This window comes from Callospermophilus lateralis, chromosome 3 (assembly GCF_048772815.1).
Source record: "Callospermophilus lateralis isolate mCalLat2 chromosome 3, mCalLat2.hap1, whole genome shotgun sequence".
NCBI lineage: Eukaryota > Metazoa > Chordata > Mammalia > Rodentia > Sciuridae > Callospermophilus > Callospermophilus lateralis.
This window is the reverse complement of record NC_135307.1, coordinates 159,827,409-159,850,644: the sequence shown is the minus strand read 5'-3', so window position 1 is coordinate 159,850,644 and position 23,236 is coordinate 159,827,409. Positions and strand designations below refer to the sequence as shown.

At 33.2% G+C, this 23,236-nt stretch overlaps 1 protein-coding gene across 1 annotated transcript in view; it reads left to right on the top strand.

Annotated features, from left to right (window-relative positions):
* Positions 1-23,236, top strand: part of Macrod2 (mono-ADP ribosylhydrolase 2) — a 1,899,209-nt gene that overhangs the window by 1,132,306 nt on the left and 743,667 nt on the right. The window contains exon 6 of the mRNA XM_076849439.2: positions 5,920-6,041. Coding sequence (XP_076705554.1) covers positions 5,920-6,041 — 122 coding nt within the window. The remainder of the gene's footprint in view (positions 1-5,919; positions 6,042-23,236) is intronic.

Below are 23,236 nucleotides of genomic sequence, written 5' to 3'. Positions count from 1 at the left end.
ATCTCTAAATTAGATTGTGTTTACAGTGAATAAATATACTAATCTCGTATTCCAATCTTTGTCTAACTCTGATTTTTATTAAATCAGCAGTTAACTTATTAAGATAATCGCTCTGAGAACTCCAGATCAGTAATAGGTCTAATCATATCAGTATTTTTCTATGGTTTCATATTTACCTGCTACCAGGCTTGGTAAGTGGTAACTGATAAAGATGTTCAAACCCCAATCCTCCCAATCCCAAGTGTCTGGGGAGTCATGAATCAAGACTATTTTAGAATATGTCCTCACATGCTTTGGCATTCCTCCCATTAAGAGGTAGAGGTCTGTGAAACAAAGTGGGAATATTTGTGACAATTGTATCCAATAGAATATGGCTGGAGTGATGCTGTGTGACTCCTAAGGCTGAGGTATAAAAGACAATACTGCTGGTAGACTTGCTTTTGGAGCCGTGAGTTCTCTTTTAAGTAAAATTGCTCTGAGTCAGCCATGCTGTGAGTAAAACGAGACTCACTCACCTAGTGTGGCCCTGAAACTATGTGGGGAGAAACAAGCCCATTCATCCCTTAGCTGCACCAGTTCCCCACTGTTCCAGTGCTGGCTAACCACCACTGACGACAACTGTAGGAGAGACCCTAAACCAAAGCCTTTCAGTTAAACCCTTTCAGGATTTCTGACCCCCAAAACCATAAAAAGTAAATAAATAAATTGGTGGTTGCTATGTAAATCATGTTTTTGAGTAATTTATTGCCCAGCCATAGCTGACCAGAATCTGCATATATACAAATGTGAAGAAAAAATAGTGGGATTCATGAAAAGAATACCAAAATTTATATATACAAATGTACATCATTTCTTTCACCTTGGGAGTTGTTTGTTATTGTGGTATTGTTCTGTGACTTTGGGTGCACTATTCTGTCCTCTGGGTATTCTCTTAAAATTCTTGACAATTACTCAAAATTGTTTGATTTTTGAGATACTTTTGAAGTACATTCATCTCCTACATTACTAGTTTAAAGTTTGTAACACTGCAATGTAAAAGTAGAGTAAAACTTTGAAGATAGATATTAGCGTAGGAGGAAAAAAAATGATCTTTATCTACCATTTAAACCCTACATTATCTGAAAACATTTTTTTTCATATCAAGAGATTGAGAATAGCAAAATAAAAGAAGATATACCTGATGGAGTCATTCTTTTAAATTTCTTGGAATTAAATCTATTTTTTTCTTGGAATGGGTTTATATAGTGATTGTTTTAGTCAGATTTTTCACTACTATGACTAAAAGGTCAGCACAATTGTAGAGGATGAAAAGTTCATTTAGGGGCTCATGGTTTCAGAAATCTCAATCCTCAGAGAACTGGCTCCATTCCTTGGGGCTTGAGGTAAGGCAAAACAACATGGCAGAATAATATGGTTGAGGGAAGCAACTCACACGATGATCACAGGAAGCAGAGAGAGATTCCATTTGCCAGATACAAAAATGTATATCCTAAAGGCAGGTCCCCAGTGACCTACCTCCTCCAGCCACACCCTACCCACTTTCAGCCACTACCATGTTAATCCCATCAGGAGATTAATTCACTGATTTTGTTAAGGTTTTCATAATCCAATCATTTCTCCTCTAAACCTTGCATTGTCTCACACATGAGCCAAACTAACAGTGAGGTAAGCTTATCTTTGAAATGAGCATTAAAGATCTTCCTGTATTATAGGATTATGGCAAATAGCATCTAGGAATATGGTTTAATAAACCATGCACTCTTTGTTTTGATCCTTTAATTTTGAATGGATAACACATTCACATAATTTGAAGATCAGAAATTTTTACAAGTACACAGGGAAGAGTCTCTTTCCTGTATTTTCCCCTATCCTTTTCATTTCTGTAACTTCAATATACACAACCACTATTATTAGCTTGTATATTTATCCTTTTAAAGATGTTTTTTGAGTGTACTAGCTAATAGATGTATTCTGTCTCATATCTATGGACATATTTTTACACCAATGGTAGCATGCTTAACATACATTTTGACATTTTAAAAATTGTTGTTACTTTGTAACATTTCTTGATTATCTATTCTTAAATCTACACAAAGGACCTTCTTTGCAGAGAATAATATTTTATTTTATAAATTAACTATTATTTAAATAATCCCCTATTGCTGGACACATAGATTGTTTCCAGTCTTTGTCTATCATATACAATGTTATTATGAATGACCTGTATAAATACCCTTTTGTATATCAGCAAGTGTACTATCCATGGGATTCATTCTTAGAAATAGAAATATCAGATAAAAGAATTCTACAATTGTGCCCTTTGTAGGTGTGGTTAAATCACTCTCTGAGAATAGTGCAAGTTTGCACTTCATTCTATAAACATGTTTGAGAAACTTGAACCATGATCGATACTCATTTATCTGGACAAGAATGGATTTGACTACTTAGAATCTATAGTTCAATTCTTGACAGGCATATACAGAAAGAATTGTTTTGGGGAAATGCAAAGAATATTATTCTTATTCAGCTCCTTTGGTTTTGAAAATTGACACTCAAAGAGGAGAGTGACTTGCCCAAGGTCATATGTCCCATTAGTGACAAGTCTGAGACTTCTGAATTATATTCAGATCTTGGTACTTGTAGTCTAGTGTTTTTTCCACAACAGAGAAGAAATGATAACTGTGCTGTGTGCTGAAGATTCCTTAGAATCTACTTCTATTTCTTCTGTGGATGTTGATAGCTACCGTTTCTTGAACCTTCCCATGAACCAGGAATTGACTTTAAAATTTCCATTCACATTGTTCTTATCTAGATCAAAAGATTCAAATTCATGGGCAAGATAAAGTGTTGCCCCTAGATTTTGCATGCATATATCTCACTTATGTCTGATCACCATAAAGATGCTATTCTGTTTAATAAAGTTTAATAGAAAGCATCATTGAAATGATAATAGCTGTTTGTATCTAATGTACTCAAGCAATGGATTTTGAAACTATTACTGTGAAAAACTAATATATGATATTTTTGATATTACAAAGAAATCCTTAAAATAAAAAAAACATTATTGAGCCACTTAATCCTGTCAATTCTTTTTTAATTGCCTAAATATCATTCTGTACTCCATCTGTCTCCATTATAAGGTTAAATGTTAATGATGCCACACAACACAGAAGCAAAGATAGGATCATCTCAGCTACTGCATTGATTTACATACAAGGAAACCAAATCAGGGAACAGTAAAACAATGGCTTCATCTGGGCAATTGATAACTTAGAGCTAGAGCTGGAATAAGCAGGAAGTGCTCTTGACCAAATTTTACAACAGAAAAAGAGGAAGTCTGCGAAGCAGTTACTTACAAGCATTATGAACAATTAAAATAATGAAAGAAATTTCCTTTCAAGCCTCATATTGATTCACCTCCAGCTTTGTGCATCTGAGAGGTCATCACATTGGTCAATAATAACAGTTGATCTTGGACACTCTACATTTAATATGGAGCATAAAACATAGAGATCAATATTTTGATGTTGAGGAAGCTCATTTATTGGCTGTTTGTCCCTAGACTTTTAAATGGAAGAGAGAACTAAAGAAACACAGGGAATAATTTTTTCATAAATTCCATTTAAAGTATTAGACAATGATAGCTAAGGGAAAGCAAAGGAAAGGGTTTTTATTATGTCACTAGTTTCTGCTCTTATCAGTTCTTCTCCACTGCCCTCCTTCCCATTAATGCCTCTAAGCCTTCTCTTTACTAAGCTCAAGTGGACACATCTTTTATAACTACACATAAGAGGCACTTATTCTTGATCTTCTCATCCTCAAAATAGGCGGGCCATGGCCATCTCCTGTTGCTTCTTTATATATTAACTATTTGATACAGAAAAGCAGTGGCAAAGGAGGAAAATAAAAGTACATAGACTTCAACTTCAGCAGAGAGTTTGAAGGTGCTAAAGGGCCCTGGAACAACATTTCCCAAATGTTAATTTGTAGAAACTCAGTCTTATGATAGATTCTGCAAAACAGTTTCAACAGTCAAATCCTCCTGAGGATTCACAACTCTTTAGCATACAGTAAATGCTGAGAGAAGGCCTACAGTGTGGTAACTGGTTTGAATCAAGTCAACCAATGATTCCCCAATTTAATTGACTTTTAAACTCATGTCTCACTGTATTCACTTGGGGAAATTCTGCCTGATAGAATCCTATGTTGTTCCTCTCTGTCTTTTTCCTCATTTGTATGCATTAGGGGATTTGGAATATCATACCTGGGTACAAACAACAAGTAGTCACAAGGAGTAATGAATGAATCTAAGCACAAGTTCCTTTCTTCATGTGTTCTAGTGTTCTTTAAAAGACCAAAACTAAATAATAATTCATATGAAAATTGCTTGAATATATGTAACTCTTACTTTTATGATAAGAAATATCACTGTATAATATATTGTGTTAAATTCAACCAATTTCCCTTTATCTTCCATTTCTATATTGTACCAGTTCTCACTACAATGAACCAAGCTTACCTGTGAAATCACATCTGCACAAAAATTAGTAGCAAAGTTTCTCTACCTTCATTGATCACAGACATGATCTTTAATATTGTCAGTAAGAGTTTAAATATATTTAAACCAATTCTTTGGTTTTTTTCTCACATATCAAATAATAGTCTCAACATTTAGCAGGTAACCAACAATATATTTTTTTCCCTTTCGTGATTTATGTGTTGCTATTTAGATTTCATTTGAATTTAAACTCTGCCATATTCTTCTTTTTGTAATGTACTCTTATTATTGTCCTTTGGTGAAATTAAGTAGTACAAATAAATCAAAGCAAATAATTTAATTTCACTATAATGTTCAAAGACTATAGATTGAAACTTACCATTTGTTCAAACTTGATTAGTTGTGGTTTACATTAATGAAATGATCTAATTATCCAATCTGCATATAAGACCAAGAAGCAAAAGTTATAAGGTATTTTAAGAAATTTGAATTAAAATTTGGGATTTTTTTTTCTTTTAATCTGTTTTTACTTTAAATATGAAGGTGGTCCTATTCTGTTATACTCCTAAATTTAAAATTTTATATGAGAATTGAGTGGTAGAGTATATGCCTAGCATGTGTGAGGTTCTGGTTTCAATCCCAGCATCAACTTCCTCCCAAAACTTTATGCATGTGTAGAGATCAAAAGAATAGAACAATAGTTGGGTTTTACATGTAAAAGAAAAGTCAAATTTTGTCTTTTATTATGTAAATAGAGATTGAAAATATATATTCCTTTGTGATAATTTTAATATATTAAAAATAAGTGACTAACAGCCTATTCAAGTGTATATGCTCTGTTATTCCTATCATACCTCATGTATGTGAGAATTGATAGTTTCCACTTTAAAACTGAAAAGAATATATTGAAATTATTCTTTTAACAATTATTATGATATAAATTCTCTTGGCATTTTTTAAAGAAAATTGATTTTCTTTATTATGTGCAATGCCTGAACTTGTCTTATTTACAAGGAAAGTTATGGCTAGCACTGGCTCTTTCTTCCCATTGTCAATTCAGTTTCTTATTTTGTGGGCAATTATTTCTCAGTTTATTTCCCACCAAGGATTTGTCTTTTGCCAGGGTGCCAATTATGTACATCTTATACTGTAATCTGTCTCACTTGCATCTGACCAATAATGATGGAACAATTCACTGGTAGGAAATTCCTTTTCACAATTATCACTTTCCTGGGAAATTGCCTAGTTTAAAGGAGGTTGTACTAAAATCTTTTACCAAAGAAGCATTTACATCATCAATATTTCTTAGCTTGTCTGTCTCCAGGCTCCAACACAAATACCTAAAGTAAATAAAGCACCAATTATTTGAAAAGTAAAAAATGCCTTCCTTATCCTATTTCTCTTTCCTTTTGCATTTACAGATGTCATCCATACCGTAGGGCCAATAGCCAGAGGTCATATTAATGGTTCCCACAAGGAAGACCTTGCAAATTGCTATAAATCATCTCTGAAGCTGGTGAAAGAAAATAATCTCCGATCAGTTGTAAGTACTTTCATATTCCTCATTTCTTATTCTTTTTCAGCCTTTATGTTTTGGAAATCAATCTTGTCTAAGAGGTAGGAAACCATTTCCAAAATTCTGAAAATTAAATTTAAGGATTGCAGATAAATTATATATTCTCTTTAGTTATCATGACTCTACATGTTGGTATCCCCTAAAAATTTGCTAAATTATTTATGATGTTTTAGAAATTGAAACTATAGAACTCCCCACCTAGAGTCATCTTGTCTATTGTCTTCTCTTAATTTTGCCATTTATTTTCTTTTGAATAAAGTACAAAAGGAATGCTAGTGGCCAACAGTTTTAAAGAAGGAAATTAGAAAGTGCTGAGTATTATCATACTACACATTTATTACATATTGGTAGTGTGCATATGTGTGTTTAAAGATGAGTTTAATCTTTACCTACATGTTTGAGTACACAAGCTTGCTTTAGAAATGACTCATTTGCAGAAATTCACTCTGTATTTTTATCTGAAAGTTGTTTATGAATCCTTTAGATTCATTTTAGTCATCATGAACTAATATTTTGTAGCTGAGTGTCCCACATCCCTTCTAAATTTTATCATTTTAGACAGAACATTCAGAAAATGTGGCTCTAATCTATTCCCTTAACAGTGGGATAAGATGAAAGGAATTCTCTTCTAGATGGATTTGGAGGTGTTTATCCACCTGCTTTTCTTTTACAGCATGTCCTACCTTTATTACATCTCAATTACATCAGGAAAATGAAACTATGAGAATACTAGATTGTCAATAACCAATAATAAGTTAATTTGGCCAGAATCTCTTGGGTTTTTTCCCAAACATATGTCGTAACCTTATTGAAATTGTGGGGTTAAACACTTGACTTTGTAGCAGGCTGAATTGATCAGCATTGCTTGGGATTGCACACAAATCATGATTTTACTATTTGCAAGGAAAAAAATTAAGAATTACACATATTGAAATAACCCTGAATGGTTGCTGTACTTTTGTGTATGACTGTAATTATAAAGTGCCTTTTTCAGTGCAACATTGGTGAATCTGCTTGAAATGAGAAAACTTTTTATAAGCCAATTTTATAGCCCTTTTAATCTTTGCATAATTACAGAGCTGAATATTTTATTTTACCCTTTGATTTTTTTAATTTTCTGTTTGCAAATGAATCAATATATAAGAACCTATTCTGTCTCAGAGGAGAAAGCTGAAGTTCAAAGAGAATGGAGCAAAGTAAACTAGGAAGCCGGTTGGCTAATTTTGTTCTCTATAGGAAAGTAAGGAAAATCGAAACAGGTGCGCACATTCAGGGAATAATTAAAAATTTGTCAATATGGCATATTGATTTTAAAAGGCAAGGGGCAGAAGTGCTTGGAAAATGGACATGTATAGAAGTTTCCAACCTGGGAGACCTGAAGAGAATTTATTTAATGAATTCACTGGCTTCTCTAATGATATGCTTTTAAAAGCCAAGAAAAAAAATAAGAGGCAAAAAGCCCACTAGAACAAGTATAAAAACAGTACTCACTCTTTAAATGGGGGAAAAACATTCTTAACTATAATAATGTTAAAACTATCATATCTGTCACTGTGCTACTTGCTACCATTGGAAGTGGAATAAGTATTATGGACTAAATTAATTTATCAAAGGGTCCTAGGTTGGGCTGATGCAATAAGTTAGTTATTCTGAATTGGAATCAGCCTACCTTAATATCTTAGATGAAGATTTTGAAAGATTACTTAACTTGTTAAGTAATTAACTAGTTAATTGAGATTACTTAGCATGTTACTTAACTAAAATTATCAGGTGATCCTGAACTGAGTTTATTCTAGTATTAGTAATTAAAATGGAGTAGAATATATCTGTAAAATATGAAATGAAATGTCCAGCTAAAATAAGGACCATGTTCTTGAGTGGTTGGCTGGAACTGCCAACAAATATCTTGACCCTTTTTCATAAAAAAGTTTGTTCATCCTTTCTTCTTCTTTTGAAGGGGGAGATGAGAGTGTCTTTATGCTATATTTTGATCTATCATTAAAAAAAGAATGCTAATGTCCTCAAATTCTGATTACTTGGGGGAAAAGGAAAGTTTTTAGAAATGTGATTATGACTGGACACATGTCCAGGCTTGTAATGGCAGACTCACGACAATAAACTAGAGTTTATTTATTAATGTCAAAGTTTCTCAGAAATCCTTTACCAAAGGGGCTTTAGTGTTCATTCTACCAGTTAGCACTGTGTGACCATAGACAAATAAAGTCAAAGTTTTGTAGCATCAGTTGCTAGATATAACAAATCAGCAAATTACTGTTATCTCAACCTGTCAAACTCAGGAGGTTATTATGAGGATCAACTGAGAAAATGAATTTAATATAACTGGAGAAATGTATTCTCCAGCAACTGTAGTTTTTGACTATGTAACTTTTAGTAGAAATTGTTTTTATACTTTATGATTGGCAATTTAGAAGATAGGTATTATTCTTGCTTACATATGTATTCTGAGCACCAGAATCCTTGATACTTATCATGCTATTTCTTGATGTTTACAAACTAGAATAAATTATCATAAAGAGTAGTTTTTGATTAACATATTATATTTATTTAAGCTATTATTTACATTCTTAATATCATTTTATTCATAATCCTTAAAAATGTAATTGTTTATATTACCAGCTCACTTCTCCATTTACAATAACACACAACATGGGTTTTATACTGTTCAGTATATTCATTGATTTAAATTATATTCTTGCATCACCAACTATAGCTGTCTTAAATTTATACTCTGATTTTTTAACTTTTAAAAGTTCTTTCATATTATGGTTTCTCCACTACATGTTGTTTGGCAGAAAATCCATAAAAATGAATACTGAGCAAATAGTTAAATCAGGATAGCACATATATAGGGAAGCAGTTATAAGGCAGTATTGGAAATTTCATAATAAGGTTATGTTACTTGAGTGCTTTGAATCACTTAGCATGTGCTGCAGCTACAACTAACCTCAGAATGTCAGAGACTTATGAATAGTGTTTCATCTCATATGTATAATATCTGCAACTCATAACCTCCTTAGTCGAAGAACATAAAATTTGCAATTGTTTTTCTGTCTTGGGGTAGAAGTGACCTATATCACTTATGCTTCCATTTTATTGACCAGAGCTATTCATGTAGTCCTGCCTACATATAAGGGGCCAGAGAAATGTTCAGGAATAAATTGAATATTTGGTTGACACCGTTTTTCTGCTGAAGTTAAACCAAAGGCTTTAGGAACACAGCAGAAAGATCTAAAGTATCTGCTTTTTCTCTAATTTCACCAAAGGAAAATATATTTCACATTTTTACTAGAGGTAAATGAATAATCTGATTTTTATTTACTTAATAAATACTAATGAGACCACTGTGTATCAGGACATTATTAGATGTCTTCTAAAACATGCAGGACATAATGGTTGTCTTCAAACAAACCCATCATGTCCCCTGTATGATTTGAGACTATTCTGTAGTTCTTGTATCACTTTTAAATATCTTCCCACAGTTGCCTGAAATTTCATAATTAATGAGTAATTTATGATGGTCAGGCTTTGTTCTTTCTCTGCAGTTTTCCTTTAAAATGCAAATGCTCATGAGATCAGTAGATAATTAATTTCCTAATACCTTAATATGAAGGAATTTATCAAATTACTTTTTACTTTGGCAGGATAATTTAGAGGATGATGAAAGTACTGAGCACCTGGGACTGGGGGAGGAGGAGGAGAATTGGAAGGGAGTCGAGAGAAACAGAATACGGAGTGTGGTATAAATAAATAACACTTACCTCCCAGATTTTCCAAAAGGGTTTTATTTTTAAACAAAGAGAAGGAAATGTTATGTGCGCACATAATCATCTAGAAATAAGGTAGTGATTTGGATGTTGGATATGCTGTGGATAAAATGTTTGACCATGAAAAAATACTATTCTATTAATTTAGGGGAGAAATTTTGCCTACCTTTTAATCTCTGAATAGAGATTAAATAGAGACCCTCTTTGTGAGTGTCATTTTCAATATATACACCCATATGTTTGCTTTAGGCACTTAAGAAATTAATAAATCTAATGACTCATTTTATACTAGCATTTCTTTTTTATGAATTATTATTTTAGTACAACCTTATTAATTTCAGGAAATATTTAAACTGGGAATTTTAACCACAAATCTCTTTCTATTCTTACCATAAAGGGTTTTTAAAAAAAATCCTGTCCAGTTTTTCATGCTTTCTATACCTAGTTTGTGGGTGTCTTATTCTTTTAAACTTGACTATAAATATAATTCAGCTATTTTTCTTCAACTTTAAGCTTCCTTTGGACAAAATTCAAATATATGCAAATTAATTTTTGTAAATACAAAATCAATATTGGTTGAGACTGTTGATTTTAATATTGGTAAAATATAAGGCACCATGAGGTTGCTAAATAAAAGTTAAATGTACTGGACACTGGAATAGGAAAAGAAGTGTTAAAGGAAAATCAAAAAGGGTTTAGATTTTTCTCTGTAAAACCTTGGGAGAGAGAGGTAGATATGAAAAAGAAAAGAAAAGAACAGTAACAAAAAAGATGTCTTAGAATCACAGTATTTTAACATATGTGACCAGAGAAAGCAATAGGCAGGCATCTGCAATATTTTGATTTTTGGAAAAACAGTGTGACCTTAGAAAGCTAAACTGCAGATAATATACAATATCCCCGTGACTATGTAATACCTAAGATCTAAAACATCTAATTGAAAATGGTGTACTGTCAACCTAAACAGCAGTCTGAGAGAGATTCTCTAAAGATTAATGAAGTGTATTTGGAAGTAGGTTAGCATTGCAGTGGAAATATCTGTACCATAGAAAACCATGAGCATATTCAAGGAGGTTTGAACAAGTCGAAGTTTTTAAGAGGAAAATCAGAAGGATTACATAAAATATTTTGAATCAATTATCCTTGACCATGATGATTAATAACAAGGCTAGAGCCAGTGGAAGGTTGAACAGAGTTGCTAGGCAGAGGTTCACGCAGAAGTATTTCTTTGTATAAGACTGTGGTAGCCTTTGTGTAACATTATGTTTCCAGCTGAGTTACTATCAGGAAATTGTGTATAATAACCCTTACCATCCAGCTTATTTATTCATTTTTTGTGAGTGAAGCCATTTTGATTATGGCAGTTTTCCCAGTATGTTGATGAAAATCTTGGTGAAACCTCAGGGGAAAGTGTAGTAGGAAAAACAAGAAAGAAAAATTCCTAAGGAGCAGGGGCTAGTTGATGAAAATCAGCAATATTCTATCCAATACTGTATCTCTGAAGTAGAGAATGACAGATATTATCTTATACATCAACCTCTCTTTATTCTGTTTAAGCATAGATAATAGTCTATGTGAGTTTTTATAAGTTATTCCTACACTCTGTTTCTTTTCTTTACAATCTGGTCTTAAATTCCTTTATGGTAAATTCTAACATGAGGTTCATTTTTAGGAGCCTGATCTGTGACATTTCAAAAGGATCTCAGTAGTTTCTTCTTTCAGTATCAGTTAGAAGGTATAAACTCATATTTGTCAATGATATTAGACATTTAAGAAAACTCCTGTATTGATAAAATATACAAAATATACCAAGTTTGACATTTTTTGACAACATATAATAAGAAAATGGATGTTTTGTTAAATAAATGATCATAAATGAACATAAGTCAGATTTTACTTGGGTTAAAATTTATTTTCCCATTGATGAATTTATGAATTTAGTGGTTTTATGTGATTATGGGCAGGCTAAAATTTGTATATTTAAATGATGTACATTACTATAATTTCCATGATTATCATGCAAGATGACTTATGAATGGGAAAATATTGTAAGTTTTTACTGGTTGAAACAATCCATTGTCAATAGAAATCTCTCAAAGGTAGGTGATATTCTTGCCACGAGTCGTAGATTTTGAGCAGGAATAGCTTATAATGCAGAAGACAACAGACCTACAACTTCAGTGCTACCTCTAGGCATTGTGACAATGGAGATTTTGGAATTCTGCGTTTGTTTTACTACAGCGTAGGTTTTCATTTTAAGATGTAGTCAAGTGAATCTTATTTTCTTATACAAGTTCTCTTCTGAGAAGGTTGCCATGGCAATGAGTTCTCAGCCTGAAATACTTAAATGTTGGTTTTATTTCATTATCCAAGTTTCCATTACAGGCTGCATCAATCAATGCAGTTCTCTATTCAGGAAGACTTTTGCAACCTTAAAAAGCTGACCCTTTAATTTGGTACCTCTGTTCATCTGCCTAACTTGACGTCACCATTTCTCAGCTAGTCCTTTATCTCAAAGAACCCTTTTTTGTAGAGCCATGGGTTTGATCTTTTCTACTTTCTATTTAGGCAACATCTAGTCCTGGCTCTCCACTGTCTGATTTATAAAGGATGATACCATGTCCCAGTGTCTTTCTTAGTTAAGTTTATAAGGACTTGGTGACTAATGATACTATGAATAAATAACAAGAGCAAAAGCATTTTCACATTCGGGCTTCACTTTACAGCTTACCACAGTACATTCCTATATATCATCCTATTTGTTATTCAAATGATCTAGCTAGCTGCCTCTATTTCTTTAACTTAGTCAAAATGGGAAGGGAAGACTAAACCAAGACCTTTTTCCCCTTCCCTTTTCTTTCCTGTGCACATTCTTCCTAAGATTTCCTAACTGGGCATAGGGGTAGAGAATCCATTTGCAATAATACTCTCAGCAGATTATTATTACTTGAAACAACAAGTGACCAATACAGGCATCATTAAGAAAGAAGAGGGAAAGCATGAAATAATGGCAAATGTACACATTATGACTGAGAAACAGATAGTTATCCACCCAAACCTGTATTTATAGATACTGTACAATTCATATCTTCTGATAGACATACCAGAAGGATGATTTAAGTTGGAGGAGATCATTTAACCATGAAATAGAATAAAAAGGCTAGTTAAAACTTCTGAACTCTCACTTTGTGCCAGTTACTATGCTTTAGTCATTTAATCCTCAAAATAATCTCGAGTTAGAAAGGGTGGTTTTTTTCTACTATACAGACAAGGAATATGAGCCAGAGGATGATAAAAAAATTACTCAAAGTCTTCTATCAAGCAAAAAGTGGGGATGGGTTTAAACTGAGATGATCTAAATCCAGGGGTTTTAGCCACTGCGCTTTTCCTTAGTCCTGTCTAGTTATGTGTTTTCTCAACTGGTGGTTCTTGGGAGGGGCTGGGGAAGTAGTACTACTGCTCTTAGGGAGCAGTCTGTGAGGGTGGTTTTGGGAAATGGCAACAGGGGGGTGTCACTAAAATGTTGTGGGCAGGGATAGGAATGCTGCAACATGTGGGCTGGCCAAGCACATTGAAAGCTGTCCCTCATCCCACACAGCATTTTACTGTTTTGCTGGTAGACACATAAGTAAAAATCCATTCTTAAACAACAGGATACATCCAAACAAAGGCTTTTTTCTCCCTTAGTATATATTGAACTACTAAGAAAATTAAGGGAAGCTTATACTTAGTTCACTTAGAACCTTCCCAGGAGGAAATCATGTCATTGGTGGCTGGGCCACCTGTGGTGACTGAGTCACAAACGCACCCCATCTATTGGAATCTGCATTTGTAGGTGTTCTTTTCTTGGTGAACCAATGTAGAAAAGCAGATACCTGTTTGCATGTTATATGTGCTATTGTAGCCATACCTGAATCTTGACATGTGGAAAACAGAATTTTACTAAATCACTTTCCTTTTAATATCTCTTTCACATTACACTGTAGCACATTGATTTTTTAAATTTGACATGTTATCTTAATTTGGTTTTCCCCTGGAAGCTAATGATTTTTGTGTATTTTTATTCAGAAGATAGAAACACAAAGCACTTACAGAAGATTGGCAGCAGTGGGGTGGGAGGACTGAGAAAAGGAAGGAAAGGCTGTCAAGAAGGGGTAGGTATTGATATTGAACAGGTTGCCATCTTTGGACAGCTAAGGCTGAGTCCTGCCAAGAACTCTGGAGATCATATAGACATTCCTAGGAGTTGACATGGGAGAGGAGGAAACATGGTCTATTAGTGTCCAGTTCCATCCATTGGTTAAGGACTGTAACTCCCAAACATTTTTTGTCTGCACCTTGGTCAGACTGAGACAAAGTCCTAAGAGCTCTCTTTGAGTGGTGTTAAAGGTGTTTGCTGGAGGATGCTATGAGTGGGCATGTATTGGAACACAGTTCTGAAATGATGTGGTTCTGCTTTATGCATGTAGGTGAATTTTACCATTTAGAGTTATAAGTTCATCATAATAAGTTGCTTTACAAAACAATTTTTATGAAAAAGGAGGGTTGGGCCTGGTAAAATTGAGAATGATTTAAGTTTTGTTGCTAATGGGACAAAACTATTCAATATGCTAAACACAGATGGCCACTTTTAAATTTTATTCTTGAACTCAGATATCAAATTCTCTGTTTCTTTAAGTGGATTTTGATGTAGATGTCATAAGGATGACAGTTGACAAAATAGTGTATAACCTATAGAATGCATGGAGTTATAAAAGTGAATATGATGCTCAGGTGATAGAGAAATAGCATCACAATATTGTGTCACTTTGCTTGAGTTTTTTCAAGATCTCATAATATTAAACTTGAATTCATCATGCAATTTGCAAAAATTTAGCCACGGAAGTTTGAATATATATAAAAACCTTTCTTTAATCAGAAGACACATATTAAAGATGAACAATTTGGTTCGAAGGTCATCTTTTATTTCATTGCAGTACAAGGATTCTTTCAATTCATGTCTTCCTTTAATGTGCTGGGAAATACATTACCTTATGTTTTCTAAAAAAAATTCACAATATAATTATGATCTGTTCTTTCTGTACGAGTGTCTGAACCTTTTTGTTTCATCTATACTTGGAAAAAAATTTTTTGGTCACTTGTACATTCTGTAAATACAAGTCTGGGATACTAGCAAAGACAAGAAAAACTGTTTAATGAAAATATAAAGCATCTCAATTTGGTTGGATTTGTCAACATGACTATTTTCAGTTCTTTTATAAGGATAGGAAACATTTCCTAGGAAAATCATCACTGGTTTCTACAACAGTGTCTTCCAGAGGAAATACTGGCCCAAAACACTGTCAAAGAAAGTATATTACAGTAAAATTTGTATAGATGCCGTAAACAGATTTGCTATGCAAGCTCTCATATTGAGTGCTTTATTTTCTCCTGACCTGAGCAACAGTTATTAGATCACTGTATCATGAGGAAATAGTCAATTCAAAACACAAACCACAGAGTCCCCAGCCTGCCATTAGGTTTGAACAACTGAGCAATTTTGGCATATATCTAGAGGGTTAATAGTTTAGAGCAAAGGCAATGGCTTTAAATTGTACATTTTTTCTTGCAAATGTTCAGATTTATTTCTTTGGGAGAGCAGTTTCAATGTATAGAATCTAAGCCATTTGTAAGCTGTTGAACTGGGAGACCAAAGGAGCAAAAACAAATAAAACCAATAAAATTTTTAAAATAAAAATAAATCTGTCAGTGGCCAAAAAGCTCTCTTGACTTGTTTATGAACAATTCGATAGAGTTGCAAAGAGGATTTTATTTTCTAATGAAAAACGTGTCACAGATTGGTTTCAAGCCACAATTTAGCAATCTTTGTAAGATGTATACACAAATATACACACTTTTAAAGTGTATGAAGGGTGAAATATTTGCTTTTCTTGGTGTGTCATGGAAGTGGGATAGTATTGTATTTATAATTATGGATTTACTTCATTTTAGCCCATATAACTGAGTATTTTAGTGAGAATATAGAGATTATTTACTTAGTGCTCTGTTTAACACTCTCCTGAGACAGTGTTTTGAAACTTTCCTTTCTTCAAGAATCTTATCAAGTAAGTGATCCCACAGGATACATGATATAAAAGCTTATAGACCAAATTAAGAGTCATGACTCACATAGTTTATTGAATTAAGGAGAATGAAGCTGGGGAAAAAGAGAGTCAGGTTAATGCATTTAGGCTAGTCAACCAATGAATGGAAGAATCACCAACTCATTGTTGGTGATATTGTGGTCACATGCCCTGTGTGTCTGTGTCTATAATTTTAGTTTTCTAGGCAACCATGTGGTTATGAGGACCTGAGTTACAGTTTGAACAAGGTAGCATGGCAGATAGTACCTGGGGCAGCAACATATATTTGCTGTATTGGAAAGGCATAGGGATAAGTGCACATGGCTAGATAGATAGATAGATAAATAGAGATAGATAGATAGATAGATGGATATAGATATAGATATAGATAGATATAGATATTGATATAGATATACATACATTCCATTTTTCTTTTCTTCTAAGGAAGAATTGAAAGTTTTCAAATAATACCACAGACACATTGCACTTTTTGTGTATGGGGTGGCAAATATTAGTAATTTATTATAACTAAGTGATGGGCAGTTGCTGTGAACTTAATTTTGTCCCTCAAATATTCATATATTGGTATCCTATCCACCAATGTGGTGGTATTTAGAGATGGTACTTAGACCTCATAATTGCATTTGGAAGATGACTAGGTTTAGGTAAGTTGATATGGGTGAGGCCCTCATGTGGAGTTTTTCTTCTATGAAGAAATATCAGATAACTTGTTTCTTTTCATTGTATTTCTTCCCTGTGAGGATATAGCTAAAAAGTATACAACTAAAAGTCAGGAAGAGAGTTCTCAAAAGGGAACTATCCCAGAACCTTGATCACAAATTTCCCAACTTTCAGAATTTTAAGAAATAATAAATTCCTGTTTTTGAAGTCATCTGGTCTATGTCTTTATGTTATGGCATCCTAAGCTGAGTGGTGGTATGGATGCACATTATACTATATTCTATTTTTTCATGGTTGATTTTTTCTAGAACAAAATAAATTTATATGTTTAAGTATAAAAAGAGAATGATAAGTGATAATAATATGTGCTTCCTAGGATTTTCATGAAGCTAAATGAAGTAATATTTATCAATTTTGCAATGGACGATAAATTAACATTTATTAATGATAATTTATATAACATGTATATCTAGAAAACTGCTAGGTTCCAGTCACTATTAAAAAGTACCTGGGATATATCTGCCCTTGTGGAGTTAACATTCTACTGGTAGTAGTTATCATTTTTATGACTATTTAATTCCACAAAATTTCTATATTCTACGATTTTTATTGCTATTGCATTCCTGGAAAATCTTCTCATTATCATTGTATATTTCTTTGACTACCAAATATTTGAAAAGCTAAGATAATGAGCTAAGTATAGATACAGAAAATGGCAGTTCTATGAAATGGTAATAGCACAACCCTTCATAAAGACAGATGACTATGTTTTAGTCCTGTAAAGAAAGCATACTGGCTATTTCTGAAGATCATGTTTTACTAGGCAATCTGATGAATCAATCAGAAAGCTCTCTGGAGGATTGAGTGCAGCTAACTACTAAATAAAGTCCCCCAAAACAATGAAAATTCAGAAACAGTTACTCAGGCTTATGTTTTTAATGCAAAAATTAGATTTTTAAGACTATTGCTCTAGTAAAAAGGGAATAGCTAAATCTATGAAATGCTTTAAATTTTTTTGTGATGTTTGGATACTCTGGAGAGAAAGGTCTCAACAGCATGAGAAAGAAATAGATGACACGTTCTGTAGCTTAAATTAGAGCCATTTCTTTATCAGGTCAATCTTTCATATAAGAAGACAAACTATATTTTTTCTTCCATCAGCAAGATTGTATCCCTCAAGACATATTAAGTACAAAGGGGGAAGATACAACTTTATAGTTGCAGAAACCCAGCAGACAACATTTTACCCAAGTGACCAAGATTCACATGTATAGACATCAAGAACCTCTTGGTGTGATAGATTAAAAAAGAGGACTACATCATTCCTGTGATATTCTTGCAAACAACAACAATAAGCAAACATACAAAAAATGCAGAACCTTTGGTCATTAGAAAGCATCAGGCAAATTCAAGAAGGGACATTCATCAAAACAGTTCATTTGTACTCTTCCAAATTGTCAAGGTCATGAAAAAAAAACGAGACTCAAGTGTGTTCTTTTTCATTTTCATTTTTGTTATGCTAATTGTTTTCCAAATATTATGCCAGCTTTGCATTCATGAGATAAATCCATCTTAGTGCTAGTATGTAATTATTTTTATCTATTGTTGGATTTATTTTGCTGGTAACTTGAGGATGTCTGTACCCATATTCATAAGTTAGTTTGTGTTTTTTTTTTTTTAATTGTGGTGTTTTTTGTCTATTTTGGTAGCACAGAATAAAGTGAGAAGTGTTACCTCCTCTTCCATTTTTATGAGAGAATTTGAGAAACAGTGGTATTAATTCTATAACTCGTTGGAAGATGATTTAAAACTTTTAAGATATTATATAAAAACATTTATTTAGCTCGTATTTTGGATATCTAAGACCAAGAAGTGAGAATGATTTACATTAGTAAGAATGTAAAAATCAGAAACTCTTAGAATACACATTTTGTTTTTAAATGAAAGGTATTTGCTTACAGGTTTTCTAATTCCACAGTTGCCTTGTCAAAAGTTGTAGATTTTATTCTTCAGGAAACATTGAAATGGAGCTAAGCATGCAGGAGGTTAATAAAGAAGTAACTTTGCTATTAACATCTGCAAGGGACAGAATTGAGGAGAGAGAGAAGTCAGGTGGTAATGTAGTCTGCCTGGAGCATCTGCTGATCCTATTTGGAATCCAGAACCTGGGGTGGATCTTCTAAATTGTCCCAAGTTTGTGTGAGGAGTCCAGGTCTTTATATTCCTGTTTCATTCAGTCACTGAATGCAGGCTGCACTCAGGAAGGGGAATGAACTTAGGTAAATAGCTTGTTTCTGCCAGGGGTAATTTCTAGAGAAGACTGAGAGCTGAGGGATGGTTCTTGGCCACATCACCTGCCGCTGAGGCAGTGTACCTTCCATCCTTCAGGGAGCCTGGTCAGTGCATCACAGTGTCCATTACACCAGACACCAACAAAATTGGGATTCTTAAACTGTGGTTTGTCTAATTTATTCAGCTGTTATGTATTCTCTCTTGACAATATTTTAAGAAATTTAATGGCTCTAGGAAAATTAGAATGGAGGTGAAATATTTTGCCTCTTTCAGGAAACCAACTGTAAATGTTATGAGGCTGAGGGGTCTATGTTTACTGCTCATAGCTGAGTCACTGTGGCCCATATGCAGATAATATCACTCTAGGAAAGAGTCTGAGTTTGTTCTCAGAGCTCTCTTTTTCTATACATGCTTTTGTATTTCCTTAATTCTACATTTTTTTCCTCAGTCATCTCACTCATTTTAAAGAATAAATTATAGACTCATACACAACAATATATACATATTATACATTATATCAAATTCTGCATTATATGCAGTGGGGCCAGCTTGTGCTAATTTATGAGAGCCGATTATTAAAATTTTAGGAATTTTGTGAGTTGATTGTTAAAATATAGCCTTTATTAAAGGTTAAATTATATGCACTCATAATTTAGTACATTATATTGAACACAAAGGTAATATATACTGAGCACACATTAGTTCCTGATTATTTTACTACATTTTACTATTATGTATGCTTCTGGGCTTTTCTTTGTTGTTCCTGCATGTTGGGATACTATACAATAATGGGTTTCTATTCTTTTCCTCTAAATTCCATGTTCAATGACATAATACCATAAAATCAACAAATGCCACAAATAAGGGCTTGATTTGTTATTTCATTGATCGTCATGATTTACAAAAGTGATGGAGAAATGCTAATAATGCAGATTAAAGTTTTGTCATTTTCCATATGTGAAGCATTGTGAATATTACAAGAAATTGGAAATATTCCTCTTTCTTTTGAAAAACTATAACGTATTAAGCAAAGAAGCTGTGTACTCATTGATAAAAAAAGTGAAGTTATAATATTTGTCTTTGTCACTTGTTGTTTTTGTCTTTTCATTTACATTGATGAATAATTTTCTCAGGTATTTAGTCATAGCAATGAAAAGCTAACACAAGGGTATACTAAGCACTAGTAAGGTGGTCCTGTTATTGCTCGTTTAACAGCAACACCAAATTAGAGTTAGGTAATTTCATATTTAAGTAATAGTTTTTGTACTTGGAAAACAGGAACAAGGCAAGATTTTTAACTGCCTCATTTGAGTCTGGAAGATCTTGAGGCATGGAGTGCTAGTTGATGTAGCTTGTGTGTCTAAGTAGGTAGATATTTTCTTTCTTTCTTACCTGCTCTGTGTGCATCATTCTAGAAATTATGGTTTGCTCAAAGAGAATAACATTCCTAAATAAATAGTTCCAACAGATTTTGTCTGCTAAAAGGTCCAAATAAGCTCTCAGGGTTTATTTTACTTTTAGTGCTAGAAATTTTATCTTACTCAACTCCAATACAAACTTAAAAAAATGTGTAACTAAAAACCTTCTTTCTTTTAAGTGACAATAAAGGCATACTCTACAAATGTATTATCATCTGCAATTTCTAAACCAAAAGATGCAAAATAAAGCACACATTTGCCAATATTTCAAAATACCTACTATTTTACCTGCACATAAATACTGTAAGTCACTACTTATGAGAATTATTTCAAATTCAAGTGCAATGGAATTCTCTATAATGTCTCACAACTGTTGCATTATCTCTAAAATATAGCATCACAGACAGCCTTGATGCAAATAATTCCAAGATCCATTCACCGTGATCATGCTAATATGAAACATGAAGAATAAACATCTGAAATGGATAATTCCATAGTTATTCCATGCATTCATTTATTTTCCACATTGTGCTGTTTTGATTTAAATGGAGGAGGAACATTTTCTCAAAATTTAGCCTCAGCTGTCTTCTCATGGGGTTAATTGTTGATTTCTTCCAGATTACAAATCTTAGTTCAATGTAAGGATTCTGACATGTTGCATCAATATTTCTCTATTTCTTTAAATGGAAAAATATATTTACTCCATTTCCTGTAACAAGTGAGGGACATGATGTATAGTGCTCAAAATGTGTTTATATTATTTCCATTATAAAAAAAATGTCAGGAACTAATTTAAGGCCAGGCACTGGTGGTTTTATTGTTCTATTCATACAAGCTTATGTGACAGCATTTCCAATTTTGACAGATTTGGCTTAATAATAATCAAATGATGCCTACATTTGAAATGTATATTTTCCTAAGGGCCTATGCTCCTTGGAACAAATAAGGAAGCAGTTTGAAGAACCGAATATGCCACATTCAGACAATATTGTCCCTTTTTCTTCTATAATTTAGATGTGATGACCTGAATAAAGGTATCAAGATTCAGTGAACCTCAAGGTAGAATCACATAATAAATAAGTCTGAATTACTATAGAAACATATGTCTTTAATGCTACTAAATTGTCTTCTCTTAGTATCAGAGATATTACTATTATTTATGTCCCACCTTTTTTGAAGATTCTCATTGATACATTGGTATTATGTTGAGTACATCAGTAAACAAGTAACATATTAAATAGGGTGCACCCATGTGGGTGTGAATGCATGTGGTAAACCCACACCCTTTCCCTTCCCTGTATTATTGCATCTGAGTGTTTTAGGGAGGTATTCTGTGCCTTCATAATATATTGATGTTGTTGATAGGGTTTCATAATTGCTTTATAGTATCAGAGAAAGAAAGCTGACCAAAGAATTTAAAAACCAGAATCTAAGTACTGGCTTTTCTATTTAATTGCTATGTGGGACCATCACTCTTTATCTTTGAAATGGGTCTAGCAATATCTTCTCTTAACCAATCAGTGAAGAAAAATAATAAGTGTTGATGAGAATGTGGGAAAACTTGGAAGCTTTATACATTGCAGTGGGTATGTAAAATGGTGTGATTATAATGGAAACCAGCTTGGCAGTTTCTCAAAAGTTTAGATTTCATGACCCAACAATTCTGTTTCTAGGTCTACACCCAAGAAAATTAAAAACGTATGTACAGAGATAAAATTTGTACACAAATGTTCATAGCAGTATTATTCATAAAAGCCTCAAAATAGAAACAACCCAGATGTCCATGAACTGATCAATGGATTTACAAAGTATGGTCCATCACACATCAGAAATGATTAAGCAATTATAAAAAGAAGAACTTATACATGCTGTAGCATAAATGGAAGGTAAAATGTTCTACTAAGTAAAATAAGCGAGTCATAAAGACTACATGTTCTGGTTGTATTTATATAAAGTATCCAGAATAGATGATTCATACAAACAGAAAATAGATTAGTTGTTGCCAGAGACTTGAGTGAAGAAGATGGGAGTGAAATGGGAGATGACAGCCAATGGGCATCTCTTTTGGGTGATGAAAATTTTGTGAATGGATAGTGATGATGATTACCTCTGAATGTACTAAAAAAAAAACAATTTGAACACTTTATTATTGGTAGCATTGTAATTATACATAATAGTGGAATTTATTTTGTTATATTTGTACATGAACATATCATAATCAATCTCAATCCCTCGTTGCCTTCTCTTTCTCTTCCATCCTCCCTCCCCAGATCTACTTACTCTACTCTACATACCTTTCTTCTATTATTGTTGATATTATAATTAGTGAGTTATACTAATTATTCACATTTATATTTAATTGTGGTAAATTTATACATGGACACCATAGATATTTTTCATTCCCCATGTCCTTCCTTCCTCCTACCCTCTCGATTTCCTTTCTATATTCTATTGGTCTCCTGTCTACTTTCAGTAGATGTTTTATTATTCTTTCCTGTTTTATTATTCTTCCCCCCCCCTCCTCCTCCTCTTCTCCTCTTCTTTTTTTCCTTCTTCCTTCTTCCTCTCTCTAGTTTCTACTTACAAGAGCCAACACTTGGCTGTTGACAGAATCTGAGTCATTTTATTTTATGGTTGAGTAAAATTCCATCATATGGATGTACCACGTTTTCTTTATTCATTCATCTGTTGATAGGCACCTAGTTTGGTTTCAAAACTTGACTATTGAGACTGGTATAAATATTAATATGCATGTATTAATATAGTATGCTGGTTTTTAGATCTTGTGGATAAATTCCAAGAAGTGGGATACCTGAGTCACTTGGTGGTTCCATTCCTAGTCTTTTGAGGAATCTCCATACTGT